Source organism: Pongo pygmaeus, chromosome 2, assembly GCF_028885625.2.
Source record: "Pongo pygmaeus isolate AG05252 chromosome 2, NHGRI_mPonPyg2-v2.0_pri, whole genome shotgun sequence".
Lineage (NCBI taxonomy): Eukaryota > Metazoa > Chordata > Mammalia > Primates > Hominidae > Pongo > Pongo pygmaeus.
The window spans coordinates 189,063,717-189,081,367 of record NC_085930.1 but is presented as its reverse complement, the minus strand read 5'-3'; the positions used below and the strand labels follow the sequence as shown (position 1 = coordinate 189,081,367).

Sequence of the window (17,651 nt, the reverse complement as noted above, 5' to 3'; positions counted from 1 at the left end):
AATCTAGGGCAGGCTCCAGTACCCAAGATTCTTTTTTCACAAAATCACGCACTACTATGTACTTTCCCGTAATCTTTTCACATGTCCAAAATTACCATTATAACCTAGGCTTGCATTTAAAATTTAATGCAAAATAACATTTTTGATTTTTAATTTCGAAAAGAAATTGTGATTATTACCCTTTTCTCATATCCAGGACATTTGTTTGTACCAGGTTCTTCCTTTAATCCCTGTCTAATGTTGCATTAACTGTTTTTGAGGTATTAGTTACAGTTCACTGCATGAAGATTACTGAATGCTTTATTTGATGCATCATATTCTTGTTGCATACTGGCCAGTTTATGAATCAGCAAACAGAGTTCTGATTTAAAAAATTTAATGCACCTGTTGTGTTGATAGTATTACAGAATTACTTTAGTGACAGCTGTGATACAATTATTTCTCAGTCAAATGCAGTTTTATTAGTTGATATACTTTTTCCAACTATACACAAGTGGCTTCTTCCCTGCTGTGCACCAGTGGCATGCACAAGCCAAAAAGAAGCAGAATGATCTGAAAAAGTGAGTACTTCCCATGACAACCATAGCATTTAGTCCGTGTATCATACCACATTCTTACTTGTTATCTTGTGTGAATGTACTACTACTGTCTTGGCATGTTTGTCCCAGTGTCTCCTGTAGAGCCCCTTATAACATAGTGCCACATACTGCCGAATACATTGATTCATCTTCATCACTGGTATGTCAACTTCAGCTGCTCATGTGGTAGATTCCAGATATGTCTGAAGATAATTACTACTCTATAAATAATGTCATTGGGATGATTATGATACATAAAACAGAAAATAACTCACTGAAACACTGAGCTTTTATCTTATTTCATAACTTTTCACTCAACAGACTGTAAGTGTAGAATAATCCCATATTCTAGAACTTTTTTGTATTATGTGATTGTTACTGTGTGTTCCTCAACTTTTAGAGGAATTAAGCCAAACATACTCCAGTGGAGCTGTCTATATTACACCGAACAAATTGAATAATGCAGAAGTGTTGGCCAGATGACCTGAACTCAGAAATTGCTGGACCACTGACAGCGGCTATTTTTTGCTTAAAATAATCATTCATTCCATATTAAGCAAACAACATGCAAGGACTTCATAGAAGCTCAAGTTCATGCTGTCCAAGACTAACACTTGAATCAAATAGTATGTAAAAAAGCATGTGTTGATGAAAGGTTTGAAGAAAATATGCGAATCAAGTCTTTGAGGAAAAAAAAGTTTCTCTGGACCTGTGCTGTCCAGGACAGTAGCCATGAGCTACTGAGCTTTATGTGGCTCCTGAACTTCATGTGGCTGCTCCAAATTGAGATGTGCTGCAAGTCTAAAATACACACCAGATTTCAGAGAGTAATCAAAAAAATAGTGTAAACTATCACATTAATGATTTTTATAATGATTGTGAAATGGTAATATTTTGGATTTTTTGATATATTGGCTAAATCCAATATCTTATTTAGATTAATTTCACTTGTTTCTTTTACTTTTTTAAAGTAGCAACTAAAAATTTTTAAATCATGAGGCCCTCATCATAATTCTGTTGAACAGAATATTCTATTCTAAAGGGTACTAGTATAAACAAATTCAATTTGAGAATAGAAGGGAAAGCCATTTGCCAGAAGATTGATTATATCATAGAAAAAAATGTATTCTCTTTATGAGAATGAAATGACTTTAGTGAATACTTTTCTCTCTTGAGGAACCTTCAGAAGTTTTGTTTTTGACGGTATCTCCTAGATACTTTTTTAGCAAGGTATAGCCCATTTATCTTTGCCTGTTGAACACAGTGTCTTAAAACTGGGTTGCAGGTCTCTTCTTGTTAAGGGACTTTTTTTTCCAAACCCAGCCTTTGTTTTTCTATCTGTCATCACCCATTATATCTCAGTATTAATTTAATTTTTGTTTCTGATAAAGACAAAAAAAGTAATGTCCTCGATTGGAAGAATATTTTCAAGGCTACTAGTAAGTACAGCCTTGTTTGGGTTTCCATTTCTAACTTTAAAAATTGTCTTAATTACATTCTCCTGCCTGCCTTAATTTATTGTTAGCACTACCCAAGCTGTGATCTGTTCATTTCCCTGTGAATAGATTCACATTTTACAAAAGTCTAGCTATCCTGTCAGGAAAATATTTGTAGCTAGTTGGTTGACATTTAGATCAAGTCAAAGAGTTGAAAGTTATCACTTGATTATCTGTTACCAGAAGACTAATAGGAAGTGGGGGGTGGGGCAGTCCATTAGTACTATAAGCTCAGAAGAAATGAATTCTGTCAGGCATCAGAGTTACCATGACAGAGCTCTGAAAATCTGGATTTTTAGCGGTTGCGTGGTAATGATTTAGTTGTCTTATCTTTTCAATTGATAGAGTCCGTTAACTTGGCTTTGGTATTAATGAATCACTCACAGTATGGTCACTATATTGACGGACACCGAATAAATTTCTAAACTTGGATAGGGCTAATAAAACCATAAACAAGTAGTTCACTTATAAAATTATGACTGAAAGCCTATTTGACAAATGACTTTAAATTAACAATGTCACAGAGTCAGGTGAAGTGGTTGGCACCTGTAGTCCCAGCTACTCAGGAGGCTAATATGGGAGTATCACTTGAGGCCAGGGGTTTGAGACCAGCCTTGGCAATATAGCAAGACCCCATCTCAAAAAAAAACCATATCACAAATAATAGAGGAATTTCAAAACTCACAAAGATATTTGTGTTTCATTCATATATAAACAAAACAATTCTAAAGTTTTTCTATTATTTAAATGAGGTAAAAAGACATGCCATAGTATTATAAATTTTCTAAATCAACATTACAAATATGAGATATTTGTCAGATGTTTTAAACTTATTAGCTTCAATGTTTTAACTTTAAAAATTATTATTGAAGTACCAAATGCTTAAATATAAAAACAGAATATTTTACTTTAAAATAATTCAAGATCATCAATCTGAAATGTGAAACTACAGAATAATGGATTATTGTCCTTTACAGACATTATTTTATCATCTACAATGTATTGCGCTTTAGATTAATTCTTAGTAATATGTTATCAGAAACCTTGAGCTCTATATTTTTGAATGAAACATCTAAGCAATATATCTCTTTAAAGACAAACACAAAGATTTAAGTCACAAAACAAGATTTAAGTCACAAAACAAACAATATAAACATACACTGTAGTTTAAGTAACAAACAATATTTAAAAGCAAAACATCTTTTCATCTTATTAGTTTCTTATAGCTTAGATTATGTAATAGTTTAATTTTAAAACATTGAAATTGAGAAATTCAAGTTGAGCTAAAGCAAATGTAGTTTCAGATAAAGTTTTAAGAGCTGGGTGATATAATCTGCCTTTGTTCCACACAAAGAAAACACTGTATTGATATATGAAGCAATTTGGTGGTATGGTAGCTAATATTAATTACATCAGCTGGCCAGTCTGAGTAAGTCATAATTCAACTGAAATAATTTGATTGAATATTTGATTACAAAGAAGGTATAATGGTTTAATAGTCTTTTGCATTCTGATTGACAACAAGCCCCTACATGCAAGTTCTCGCCTATCTTCTTACTTCTAAACAAAAGAGTTTTCCTTTGTTTCTGTGTCAGTTGACCACTTAAGGGTTTTCCCTCAAAATCTCAAGATTTGAATCTCTGATTTAAAATCAGCAGGGAGGGAATAGGATTGTGATGAAATGTTGCTGGCTTCTCATTCACATTGGTCCAAGTCCTTCTTCCAAGTGTTGAATGGTATGGGGCAGGCTTAGACCTTTATTTTAATTTTTTTTCATTAGGCATTCTCTCTTGGCACTTTGACTTCTTGGTAGAAGCCTTAACATTCTTGGTAGAAGCTTTGTATTTGGAAACGTTTTCTTAGGTATCAGTAGGTCTCCAAACATTTAAAAGATGTGACTGGGAGGAAATGGGCTCAAGTGTGTGGTTTAAAACCGGCAAAGAAATTGGCAAACATTTCTGAGGACCACTGACCTCTCTGTGAATTGATCAAATCCAGTAGGAAATTGAGGACATCCATGCAATAATTCTTTTCTACAGTTTGCCATTCAGTTAGACTGTATAAAATCAGTCAACATTGATTAAACTGCTACTATGGAATACAAAAAAAATGCTTGGATGAGATCTCTACTCTAAAGGAACTCACAGTCTAGTTGGCAGTTGGAGAGGGACAGATAAAACTAAGATTATGACACTGGGCAAGACATGGGAACATGCAGGTGCTATAAAGAGGCACTCAATGGTTGGCACTAAAGAAGGTTCCTAGATAATGTGCCAGTTGAATGGGATTCTGAAAGAGAAATAAGAATCTGTCACCATTATAGAAGGTTCTTTGAACTGATCCAAATATTGAGAAGAGGAAAGGGGAGAATAAGAAATGAAAATTTTAAATGTGAACAAACTGAGACAAAGGCCTTAGCAACTAATGAATTGGGTCATTTCAACTCAGCTATGATAATCTGACTAGACCAAAATTGCAATCACTTCACCTCAGTTATTTTAAAAAATTAGAAATCTTTGGGTTACTTTTTATTATTTGTATAACATCAATGTACTCCATACCCAAAAGACAAAATAAGGGAAGTTCATAAAGTTATTTTCAAACTAAAAGAAAGTCAAGAAACCTTATCCTACTAATGCATAAGGAAAGAATAAATGTTATACAATTTGGAAATTAAGCTTAAAGGGAATACTTGGGAGATTCAATTCAGTTTGAAATTTTCTTTTATGATCTAAAAGATGTATTTATTCTCAAGTCACCAAAGGAAATATCATAAACTTGTTCAAAATGAAGAGGAAGGCATGGAAAAAGCCATTCTTAATCTATGCAAATATAAATAAAATGGGACTTCCTATGACTAAAATAATCATTCCTAAATTCCTGCAACTGAAGATGCAATTTAAAATTGGACCGTTTTAGATAGGTATTTTTACATCTTCAGTTTCTGCAAAGTCACTTTCTCATTTAATAGCCGTTTATTGAACCCCTTTTAGATGTAGACATTCTATTTGAAGTTGTGAAGGATATAAATATAAGTAAGATATTCTCTGGCTTCAGAGCTTATAAGGAAAGATTTCCGTATCTTCACAATATCTCCTGTTTCATCTTCCATATCTCCCATCAAAACCAAAAAACTTTCTGTTCAGTTTCAGTTACCTTTCCATGCTACCTGTAATCTGGTCTTTCACACTTGAGCCCTGCTATTATCCCCCACTTCAGCCCAAGCATTTCTCAATAGCTAAATTGTGCTCCAGCTTGAAAAACACTGACTCAGAAGGTAGTTTGTTACTCCTTCTTAGATTTGAATTTGTGGAAGAAAGCCACAGGAGTAGCTTAGTTGTAGAAGTCAGGCAGTTATAACAGTTCCATCAGTCCAAGTGTGAACTACGGTCAGAAACAAGACAGTAGGTGTGGAAGAGACACAGACTTCCTGAGGCAGAGGTGTAGAAGACTGGAGATGCCACGCCTTTGTCCTGGGCTTCCTGAACTCTCTCAGAACAGCCTCTCCTTTGGTATCCCTTTATTTGTGTGCTTAGTAAATCTGAGAGTGCTAGTGTGCTTTCTCCAGAAAATTTGTCCAAAGTTTGAATAAAGAGACAGACTCCAAAAAAAAAAAAATTATTACCTTTGATAAAGAAGACAGGCCCAAAAGGACAGGGCTCTCATTGAATTGTGCCTTTTCCTTTGCTTTCCATTTAGATGTTAACAAAAATTTTACTTTTAGAATTACTTTATCAAATTTAGACTATAGTTTTTATGCATTTGCAGCTACAACTCTCTGAAGAAATCTAACACCCTGGTCTTCCAAAACTATAGGTAATGTAGGCCTATTTCACTATTCCACACATACATGTATGCAGAACTGTGATTTAGGGATAAATTCTTAGTTTTTTTGTTTGTTTGTCTATTTGTTTACTAAGGCATTTAACTGTATCCAAAGTAAAGAAAGAGTACAGGGGATTTTCCATGGAATATAGCTCATACTTATCTACATAACGTTGATATTTCTCAAAATTATGAATAGGAGAACTCAGTTATTCTTAGCCATCTGTCAATGAAATTAAACTTTTTTTCAAAGAAATAATGACTATCAAAGAGATAGTTATGACATTGTCCATACATGTTCATACTTTGAAAGTCACAGGTGGCCGGGCGCGGTGGCTCACGCCTGTAATCCCAGCACTTTGGGAGGCCGAGGCGGGCGGATCACGAGGTCAGGAGGAGATCGAGACCATCCTGGCTAACACGGTGAAACCCCGTCTCTACTAAAAATACAAAAAATTAGCCGGGCGAGGTGGCGGGCGCCTGTAGTCCCAGCTACTCGGGAGGCTGAGGCAGGAGAATGGCGTGAACCCCGGGGGGCGGAGCCTGCAGTGAGCCGAGATCGCGCCACCGCACTCCAGCCTGGGCAACAGCGAGACTCCGTCTCAAAAAAAAAAAAAAAAAAAAAAGAAAGTCACAGGTGCATTGGTTGAGTTTAGTCTTTGTGCTTTATACACTTTAGCCAGTGGGTAAATAAGACCTAGACCCAGAGGCCAGTCATCAGAATGCACTGCTTAGTAAATGCAACCCTGTTACAATAATTGCTATGAGTATAGGGTGGTGCCATATTTGATGGTAACCTTCACCCTCTGTGAATGTGTATAACACAGTGGAATTCAGATCGCACTTGACAGCCATGAGAAGGCCACAGTGTGGAGGTGGGCATTGTTTGTGAAAGTAGGACCTCATCACTGTGTTGATCACACTAGACGAGTTCATTACATTAAGCACATATGGTTAAAAGAGCAAGTCCTACCAGGAAATATGTATCAATGTACGGGTCCTTTGGAAACTGTTACATATGTACGGTTTGGACATGCACTAGCTACAAATGAGATACAGATTCTGGGACACTAATCATATTTTTAGATGAGCTCACAGGATCACTGATGTTTAGCTATTTCTCATTTTCTAGTATATTATATTCTATATCAGTGCTTTCAACTACATTTCCAGATAATAAAATTGACTTTTATGCCAGAAAGTATTACAAATCATTCCTAAACTCAAATAGACCATAGCATTTACAAAAATTCCAATATATTTTATTCCTGAAACATAGGCAGCTCATAGTCCCTCAACATTTAAAAATATTTTAATATAAATAGAATGGGTGATACCCAGGATTGTTCGAATTCAGAAAAAATAAAAAGCACTGGGGCTCAGAGTTTCACTCATGAGTCAAAACAGCATCCTAAAATAAAAGATTAATACCAAAAGAGGCCTTGGATTTGATTCCTAGCAAAATCTGCGAGGTTTTATACATGGTAATACCAAAGCTTACAATAATTGAATAAAGAGCTATTGCGGTAACTTGAACGTTAAAAGAAGAAAAGCGTTCTCAAAGCCCATGCCTCAATAACAAATTAATACGTATAAAAATCTAATTACCAACTCTATATCGAAATCTTAAACTCTAATGGACATCTGAGATTTACACATGTTTAAACGAGATTTATCCATGTTTAAATAGCGTACATGTGAATACTAAATGTGTCTCTTGGCTTCCAGTCTCCAAATGACCACTAAGTGCTTCCATATTGCCCTTTCAGAAGTAAAAGAAGTGCACTTTCTCCCGATAGTTACCATTACTCAGGTCCCCTGCCACCTTCCATCAGCTCTAAACTATGAGACTACTGACACTGTGCCAGAGAAACAATGTAGAGAAAGTGAGTAGAGTAATATAAAATATTTTGGTTTGGTAATACTCCAAAGCACTCCACTTGTTATTTTATGCCTCTTAAAATGCAAATTAACAAATAAGTTCTTAAAAATCTAGAGACTGGCCAGGCACAGTGGCTCACACCTGTAATCTCAACACTTTAGGAGGTCGAGGTGGGAGAGTTGCTTGAGCCCAGGAGTTCAAGACCAGCCTAGGCAAGATGGTGGGACCTCGCCTCTACAAAAATAAATTTAAAATTTTTAAAAATTAGCCAGGCATAGTGGTGCACACCTGTAGTCACAGCTGTTTGGGATACTGAGATGGGAGGATAGCTTGAGCCCAGGAGTTCGAGGATGCAGTGAGTTATGATCATGCCACTGCACTCCAGCCTGGGTGACAGAGAGACATCCTGTCCCTATTTAAAAAACATAAAAAACAAACAAACAAAAAAAACTAAAGATTATGAGGTGTGTCTTTTTCTTAAGCAAAAAACTAGATGATTATGCCTGTTTTATGAAAGGCAAATATAAAAGCTCCCCCACCCAAAAAAAAAAAAAAAAAAAACCAGTTAATTTAGGGATCAACCACCTGAGTATCAAAAGTGTGTTTTCTCCCTTAACCATAGAAACATACTCGGCAAGACGGGATTCAAAGAGGTGCAGAATAATTGAAAGTGAATAGTGGTTGCCACTGATAATTAGAGATCTACTAAAAAATCAAAATGAAAGATTGCTGAAATTAGAAAATGAGCTAACGGGAAAACACGATTGAATCTACCGAGATCTATTTTACAAATAGATTTTACAAACGCATCTGCTAGATACCTACACAGTTAATATAACAATATTTTCTACTCTCCCAAAATAATATTTGTTATGTAATACAAAAGCATTCCAAGGAAATGTAGAGGGTGTGTTTTTAGGTGACCTGAGCTTTTTAAGAGAGGGAGACGAGGCAGGCATTTATCCACCCACACTGATCCGTGTGTTTGCACTCCCCACATAAACACTGACTGAGCAGTGCTAACCAGAACATGTCATCTTTGAGTCTGAAGCCACTGTTCCAGGTCTCAGTAGGAGCTTTTGTCCAGGTGAGGAGTGGGGTTGGCCCTTAACAACTATGATTCAATACGTGTCATTTTCTATATATTGAAATTAGAGAATAATTATATTTCAGGAGGGGGGAGAAAAGGCTTGAGCTTTAAACATTGAAGTTGGCTGCATCAAAAATATGTTGACAGTGCTAAAAGGCTCATTCCCCACCTCTTGATATTTTTTCTTTCTTGCCCCCACCCCATTATTTATTTATGTATTTATTTATTTTTGGTAGGCTTGCTATTCTCATTTTGTTGCAAGGCTGCATTTTAATTCATCTGACTCTGCAGTTTAACAAAGCCCTTTGACACCTCTGTTCATTTGTTCTCAGCTGGTGAATGAGCAACAAGAAAGCAGACCCCTCCTGAGTCCCTCCATCGATGACTTTCTCTGTGAAACCAAATCGGAAGCAATAGCAAGGCCAGTAACATCCAATACAGCTGGTAATTCTTTCACTTTTAACTGTTCCTCAACTAGAGTTAATTTTAACTATGGTACAATGCACATTTTTTCCATAATACATTTTAAGTGAGGAAATAATGTTTGCAACCAAATGAAACTTTAGAATGTATACTATTTAGCATAAACCAATAAATCACAGAAATTGCAATGTATATTACCCAACCAATTTTTCTGAACATAAGCAATGAATCATGTTTTCATGTATATTTTCATATTTACATATTTATATCTAAAGTCTCATCACATTAGAAAATCTTTAAAACAAAAACATCTATTTCAGAGTAAGGTTTTTCAAGTTCTGGCTGATGGTCCAATTATTTCTGGAAATATTTTGCATAACAGAAGTCCAGTAAATAAAAATGTGGCAACCTTTTCAAGTGGATTTAAATGACAAAATATCCTGCAGCTTTGGGATAGTATAGAGCCAGTTTCATTTTCTGTCATAAATGTGTTACTTGCTCCCCGTTACAACAATCTATTTGAACGTTCTTCTGGAATTAAACATTCTCAAATAGTAAACCATCCCCTGCTCAGTGCCTGTCACATATAGGAATAGACACTCAATAAGTATTAATCCAATGAGTGAGTACAGGATGCCACTGGCATAAATTACACTTCCCTTGTAGAGGCAGTCTTTCTGCATTGATTTCATTTGGTCAGCATTCACATTCAAAGTCATGTCAGTCAAATAAGAATGAAAAAATGATGTTCAGAATCAAAGAACAAAGGTTATGTTGGATGTGCAGAGCGGAATTTAATGGAAAAAGAAAAGGATAATCACATACTGTCTTGTTAAATTTGTTCCATTTTGTCATCTTGGCCTCAGTTTGCTGTTGGCTTGCATATTTTCATTATATTTGTAAGTGAATAAAATCACCGGAGAAGGAAATCGTGATTTTTCCAAAATGCCAAAAATTACAAGAAGAGTAACTAGCATGAGATAGAGAGGCTCCTTATGTGAAGTCATATTTTACAGTTTCTGGGTTCAAACTCCATGAATTCCAACCCCAGCTCTGTATCCAGGGGCATGTTGCTTAACTAAGCCTCAGTTTCTTCATTTGTCTGATAATAGTAAGATCTACATCTCGTAAGTTCATTGGAAAGATTAAAGGAAGCAATCCATGAAAAAGCTTAACACCATGTAAACTCTAACTGGTGTAAAAATTTCTGTTAGATTTTAGGTGAGAACAGTATGTATTCCCTACACTTTCATTTTCAATTGTGTTGACTTTTTTATATCACACCACAGCAATCATTTTCTAAATTCAGCTATCACTTTCAGTAATCAAGAAATTAAATGGTACTTGGCAAATTCTAGGTAGGAAATTAAACAACTTCACATACTATCAGATGAGATTCATTCCTCTGATCCATGAAACTGGAGCTGGCCCCTTCAAAACTCGAGAACTACCCCAGGAAAACACAGAGAACCTTGTATGTCCAATTGCAGGTGAATCCATGAGAATTGTATGCACTGCGAGCTTCCTCTTCATGCTCCAATTCTCACTGATGGGAAAACTAAGTCACTTAGAAAGGATCCACCCTGAGAGAACAATATAAGATTTGATTCAAAAGCTTCTTTTCAGCTTGATTGTTCTAACATATAAAAGAGAGACCTGTGAAATACTGGAGGAAAAAAATCAAAAGAATGTGGAATTTCTTGCCATCCCAATATCTACAGTGTTGCCCTCTGTATTAGTCCTAGGGCTGCTGGGCTGCTGTGACAAAGTACCACGCAGTGAGTTGATTCAACAACGGAAACTTACCATCTCAGTTCTAAGGGCTGGAAGCCCCAAATCATGCTTTCAGCTGGGCCATGCCTCCCATGAACGTGCTTAGTGAGGATCTATTCCAGGCCTCTCTTCTAATTTCTGGTACTGCCTTGGTTTATGGCAGCATAACTCCAATATTCACGTGGTGTTTTCTCTGTGTGTGTGCTTCCCAGTGTGCATGTCTGTCTCTGTGTCCAAATTTCCTTTTTTTTTTTTTTTTTTTGAGACTGAGTCTCGCTCTGTCACCCAGGCTGGAGTGCAGTGGCACGATCTCGGCTCACTGCAACCTCTGCCTCCTGGGTTCAAGCGATTTTTCCTGCCTCAGCCTCCTGAGTAGCTGGGACTATGGGCACCTGCCACCACACCCGGCTAATTTTTTGTATCTTTAGTAGAGACAGGGTTTCACCATGTTAGCCAGGATGGTCTCGATCTCCTGACCTTGTGATCCACCTGCTTTGGCCTCCCAAGGTGCTGGAATTACAGGCGTGAACCACTGCGCCTGACCCAAATTTCCCCTTTTTATAAGGACACCAGTCCTATTAAAGTAGGGGCCCACCCTATTCTAATATGACCTCATGTTTAATTATATCTCAAATGAAACTATTTCCAAATAAGGTAATATTCTGAGTACTCGGTGTTAGCACTTCTACATAGACCACTCAATCCATAATACTCTCCTATTTTTTCCCACCTTCATTTTTCAGTGCACCTGGTTCACACAGATTTTTATCCTGAAGAAAGACTCTTGTTTGATAAGTGTTTTTAATATTAAGAGTATATCTCAAAGCAAAAATATTATATATTTTTTAATTCGTAAGAAATCCAGTTTTTATATAAATCAATATAAAATTTAAAAAATTTAGGAAATATTTACCTTTTCTGGAGGTCGGTCAGTGATTTTTTTTCTCTATGAACCCTAAAAGAACATACCTTTTGCCTCATAGAAGTCCTAAATTATAATTTTTTTCCACCCAGTTCTATTAGATTATCTGAAGAACAAAAGATTTTGAGACTGCCAACTATTTAAATCATTCCTCAGACTATCCAAACTGCCAAATAATTAGAAGCTAAACAAACAAATGAATCAAAGCCTTATCAATAAAGTCAGCACCCTACCTTAAGGTTTAGATAAAGTCTAGAGAGGACTGTGTAAGAACACAGGCTATGGAGAGATGAGACCTATATCCTGTATTTGAACCCTGGTATAAACACTGACATACCAGTTATATTAGTTTTCTATTGTCGCTGTAACAATTACCACAAATCTAATGGCTTAAAACAACACAAATTTATTATCCTAAAATCAAGATGTCAATAGAACTACATTACTTCTGGAGGCTCCAGGACAGAATTCATTTCCTTGATTTTTCCAGCTTCTAGAGGGCACCTACAATTTGGTGGCTTATGACTCCTTGCTCCATCTTCAAAACCAGCAGCTCTCTCTCTCACATTGGTCTCCATCCTCATATCTCCTTCTCTGGCTCTGACCCCCCTAACTGCACTTTATGAGAGCTCTTGTGATTACATTGGGCCCGCAGGGATCATCCAGATTAATCTTTCAGTCTCCAAATCCTTAACTTAATTACATCTGCAAAGTCCCTTTTGCCATGTGACATGTCAAGGTAGCATATTTACAGGTTCTGGGGATTAGAATGTGGGCATATTAGAGTAGGGGGGGCGTTTTTCTACCACACCAGCTGTGTGATTTTGGACAAGTTACTTAATATTGCCAAGCCTCAAGTTTCTCATATGTAAAATTAGAATACCTTTTTCACAGGAATGTTATGTAGACTAAACAAGGAAACATTCATAAGCACTTACCGTGTTGTATATTTTCAATAAATAGTTTTTGTAATCATTTCCAACCTCATATATCTACAGTTTGCATCAAGTATGAATGCTTTCAGTAGAGTCTTCTAGTAGCAATAAATATTTATTTGCATCATGACTATGCTTATAGTGCTGTTCCAAGAGCTTTAGATAAGCACTTCATCCAATACTTTATAAAGTAGTTTTATCCTTATTTTAGGTGGGCAGAGTTAAGGTTCAGAGAGACTTTTTTTTTTTTTTTTTTGAGACAGAGTTTTGCGCTTGTTGCCCAAGCTGGAGTGCAATGGCATGATCTTGGCTCACCGCAACCTCCGCCTCCCGGGGTCAAGCAATTCTCCTGCCTCAGCCTCCAGAGTAGCTGAGATTACAGGCATGTGCCACCACGCCCGGCTAATTTTGTATTTTTAGTAGAGACGGGGTTTCTCCATGTTGGTCAGGCTGGCCTTGAACTCCCGTCCTCAGGTGATCCGCCTGCCTCAGCCTCCCAAAGTGCTGGGATTACAGGCATGAGCCACTGCACTCAGTCAAACTCAGACAGTCTTAACCACTGTCCTGTGCTGCCTTATTTTATGCACAATATTCACGGAACATCAAGACACCAAAATAGATTAGCTGAACTAAAGTGAAGAAGACAGGACAAAGTGCTACAAGGGTGACTGGCAAAACATAGCCTGCTCAGAAGCAACTGAGCTGGAAATCCCCCTGCTACAGCAAATAGAAGTGAAGTCAGTGACATCCTCTGGGCAATGGGATCCCACAGCCTATGAAGCTGTGAGTGGTGACTGACATGTGGTCCATGAGAGAAGTCTGCATATGTGACAATAACATTACACCCAGAAGGTATTTTATTAGATCTACACTAACACACGCATACACACACACATGCATACACACACACACACACACACACTTTTCACATTCACTCTAAGAGGAGATTATCCTTTGTGCTCCTTTTTTTTAGAGACAGGGTCTTACTCTGTCACCCAGGCTGGCTCAAACTTCTGGGCTCAAGCAGTCCTCCCACCTAGTCTCCCGAGTAGCTGAGACTACAGGTGATGGCCATCACTCCTGGCTAATTTTTTTTTTATTTTTTTAATTGTTTTGTAGTGACTGAATCTTGTTATATTGCCTAGGCTGGTCTCAAACTCCTGGCTTCGAACGATCCTCCTGCCTTGGCCTCCCAAAGCACTGGGATTACAAACGTGAGCCAACACACCTCACCGGTTGGTGCTCTTAATTTAAGCACACAGATACTGAAACCCAAAACTTCATGTGCCTGAAGAATCTTTAAAATAGGATTTAAGAAATCAGCAGAGCAGACACCGCCTACCATACCAAGGCTGTCTTTGAAGCATGTGTAGAGCAATAAGATTCTTACTTTTAAATCTTAGCTAAAGGACACACACATGCTAAAATGTGATTTGTCTTTCTCCAGAGAGTGAAAGGTTGCACCCACCCTTCTCTCCTTTTGAAAACATACTCTGCAGGGACTTTCCCAGCTTCAAAGCAGGCCATTCGACCTCCAAGCCACCTCCTTCATCAGCTGGGTAACCAATTAGGCCTTTTGTGTGTGCCAAGCATTTGTTTCACATTTGCAAGAAAAAGAACAAAGGGACAAAGAGCTCAGAACAAATACAGAAAGTGCCCAGGACACTTTGGAGGGGGAAAGAAACTTACTGAGCGAAGTTTGAATTCACAGTTCACCCTTTTAGAAATTCATTTATTCTGAATGTGAGAAGAAGATATAGAATTAAATTAGTACTTGCCAGCTGTTATTCTGTAACAAATGTACTTCCTATGTTCAAGTAGACAATGTTATAATTTGCTTCTGAAAGTCTAGAAGCAAGTGACTAACTCAATTGTTTGTACAATTAGTAAAAAGATATATATGGCATTCTATATTCTGCCATCAATTTGCTTTCCTCCATTATAAGGACATCACATTGAGCCTAGACTCCTTGCCAACATAATAGTGGTCTGGAAATTTCTATTTGACCGTTCAGTGGATATAAAGTGTGAGGCATTCTAGCCTGTTTTGGCTGTCTGCCATGCTTACATTTTAGACATAAAGCCAGGCAGCTTAGTTCTGAATGTCACTTCTTTCCCTCCGCGTTCAAGTACTTCCTAGCCACAAAACATCCCTCGTATCTCAGGACATCTTAGCATTGGGAAGTGGTTCCTATTGCCTCAGGAAGATTCTGTTGAGATAAGCTGACACTTTCAGGCCACTTTGTGATAAATTTACTTCATAGGATCCTCTGTAGAACCACTATCTTTGTCTCATCTTCAGTTTTATTCCCAGTAGCATTTTCTGTTTCTGTCAGTGTATGGATCTGATTCTTGTCTCAAATAAAAAGGAACAGTGAAAATAGGAGAACATCAACAACAACAACAAAAAGGATAGAAAAACATCACAAATTGGCTATAAAAGAATGGAAATCACATTTATTGAGTACCTATTGTATGCCTGGCACTTTACATACATTAGATCATTTAATCCTCATCTTATCCCTAAAAGACAATTAATTCCCCATTTTCAAATGAGGAAACTGAAACTCAGAGAGATCAAGAAACTTACTTCAAGTCACACACTAAGCCGTGACAGAGCCAGATGTTTCCACTTCACCAACAACATCCAACCACTGTGACTTGGAATTGGAATCAGAAAGCAAGATTATTAAGAGTAAAGTTTGACACACCATCTTAAAGATCCCATAGGAATGGTTAACTCTTGAAGCCCTTGCGCTACTAAAGAAATCCGGGTTGTGAGTTCAATGGAGCCCAGCCCCTGCCTTGAGTACGAGGGAGAAGCAGACAGACGAGTATTGAGACATCAGCAAAAATCCATCCCCCACTAGAGGAAAAGCTTGGAGATTAAAGAGGAGTGCTGTAGCCATTGTTGTAGACTGCCACAAAGGGTTAATGCAAGTAGTTTCTTTGTCTTTCTGTGGCTTTCCTAAGTGAGCTGGGTGGAGAGATTCCAGGCCAGGAAGCCACCGATCTTGCTGAGAAGCTAGTCTCTCCAGTGCAGTGCCAGGGCCAGTGAAACAGCAGGGACTGGTGGAGAGGTAGAGCTGTAGGGACCCTCTCCAATTTGAATTTTCTATTTCTCACAATGAGCTAGTCAAACACTGGTTACGTGCACTGTAAAAGAAAGAAGAAGCTAAGGTTATAAAACTTGCTTTTTTAATTCTCATTTGCCTTATTTGCATTTGAACAAGTTATTATTTCTGCTTTCATTAGAGTATTTAATGCAATGTAATCAACCTGCGAGGAAGTAAAAGTGTAACAGTTTTATAGTTAGTTACATTGAAATTTAAATTTGCATACTAAACAGCAAAGGCATTAACATGTGTACCTATTCATCAACTATGGATTATAAAATACCTCTCTTGGGTGAACCCAAACAGGATGCCATTTTCTGATTGAACTGCTTAATTAAATAAAAGATGATTAATGGCATTGCTTTATACCCTATATACTTTATTGTTTAAAATTAAAACACAAAGACATTCAAAACCTTCACTAAATCTCTAAATATGATAGATTGACTCCTCTCTGGGAAATTGCAACCTAAAATAACCTTCAGTATAAATAAAGCAAAGCAATAAAGTAAATAGCACCTGAACTCAGATTCAGTTTGATCATTTTAATTTCATTCAAAGCTTCATCATTGCTGAGGCTGGTCTAAGTCCTTTCTTACCAATTTGTGCCATATCAAATATAAGAATAACATGCAGCAAACATCCCAGTCTAACGAGCTGTCTCTATAAATCAATGATGAGCTAACTTAATTTTATTCTAACCTATCTTACAAACATAAAATCTTTCTGTACCCAACTGAAACCTATTTTTAAAAAATAATTTCAGAGTAGTAAATGGGCTTATCTTAACCTCTTCCATTTCTGGTAGTATTGACCACTGGCTTAGATCTCCTCGACCTGAGTGAACCAGTCTCTCAAACCCAAACCAAAGCCAAGAAGTCAGAGCCTTCATCAAAAACCTCATCCCTCAAGAAAAAGGCCGATGGATCTGACCTCATCAGCACGGATGCTGAGCAGAGAGGCCAGCCTCTCAGAGTCCCGGAGACTTCATCCTTAGATCTAGGTAAGGCAATTGCTTGCGGCTATGGATGCTCAACCTTGCTCTGCTGGTGTGGATACAAGAGGAAAGTTCCACCAATAGCATTAAACAGAGAACAAAGGAGTAGAAAAGGTATTCCATGGTGGAAACTGGACAGGACATAGCTTCTTTTGAGCTTGAACTGTATAGCAATTGGGGAGCTCAACTTTGCATAACTGATTGATTCATTTATTTATTCAACCCGCAAATATTGAGTTATAGATAGGTGCTGGGTGCCAGGTTAGGCACTAAAGTTAAAAATAAAGATAAAATGTGCATCTTTCTCTGTAGGAGCACTCAGTCCAGGACAAGAAAGAGGGACTTGTGAGTAACCAACTCTAATGCAATGCCCGGGGCAGCCAGATGAAACAGTATGTAACAAACGTGTTTGGGAATACATGCAATACAATAATAACAGCTACCATTTGATGGTGGGTTACAATGCCAAGGAACCACAGTACATTACTTTCATATATTATCTCATTAAATTATCACAACTCTTGGAAACATCTGAGGAACCAAGTTTCAAAATTTAAGCAATTTGCCCAAGATCTCACAGTTTATAAGAGGAAGAGTTGAAATTTGAGCCTAGT

The 17,651-nt window shown here is 37.3% G+C and overlaps 1 protein-coding gene across 12 annotated transcripts in view; it reads left to right on the top strand.

The window, feature by feature from the left end:
- PEX5L (peroxisomal biogenesis factor 5 like) overlaps window positions 1-17,651 on the top strand; it is a 243,910-nt gene that overhangs the window by 141,635 nt on the left and 84,624 nt on the right. For 10 of the 12 annotated variants that reach the window (XM_054479447.2, XM_054479453.2, XM_054479450.2 and 7 more), the window contains 2 exons: window positions 9,204-9,315; window positions 16,849-17,043. In XM_054479447.2, coding sequence (XP_054335422.1) covers window positions 9,204-9,315; window positions 16,849-17,043 — 307 coding nt within the window. Of the gene's footprint in view, window positions 1-978; window positions 1,205-1,969; window positions 2,018-9,203; window positions 9,316-16,848; window positions 17,044-17,651 lie in introns of those variants that run through there. The other 2 variants (XM_054479452.2, XM_054479457.2) reach the window with 2 other exon arrangements.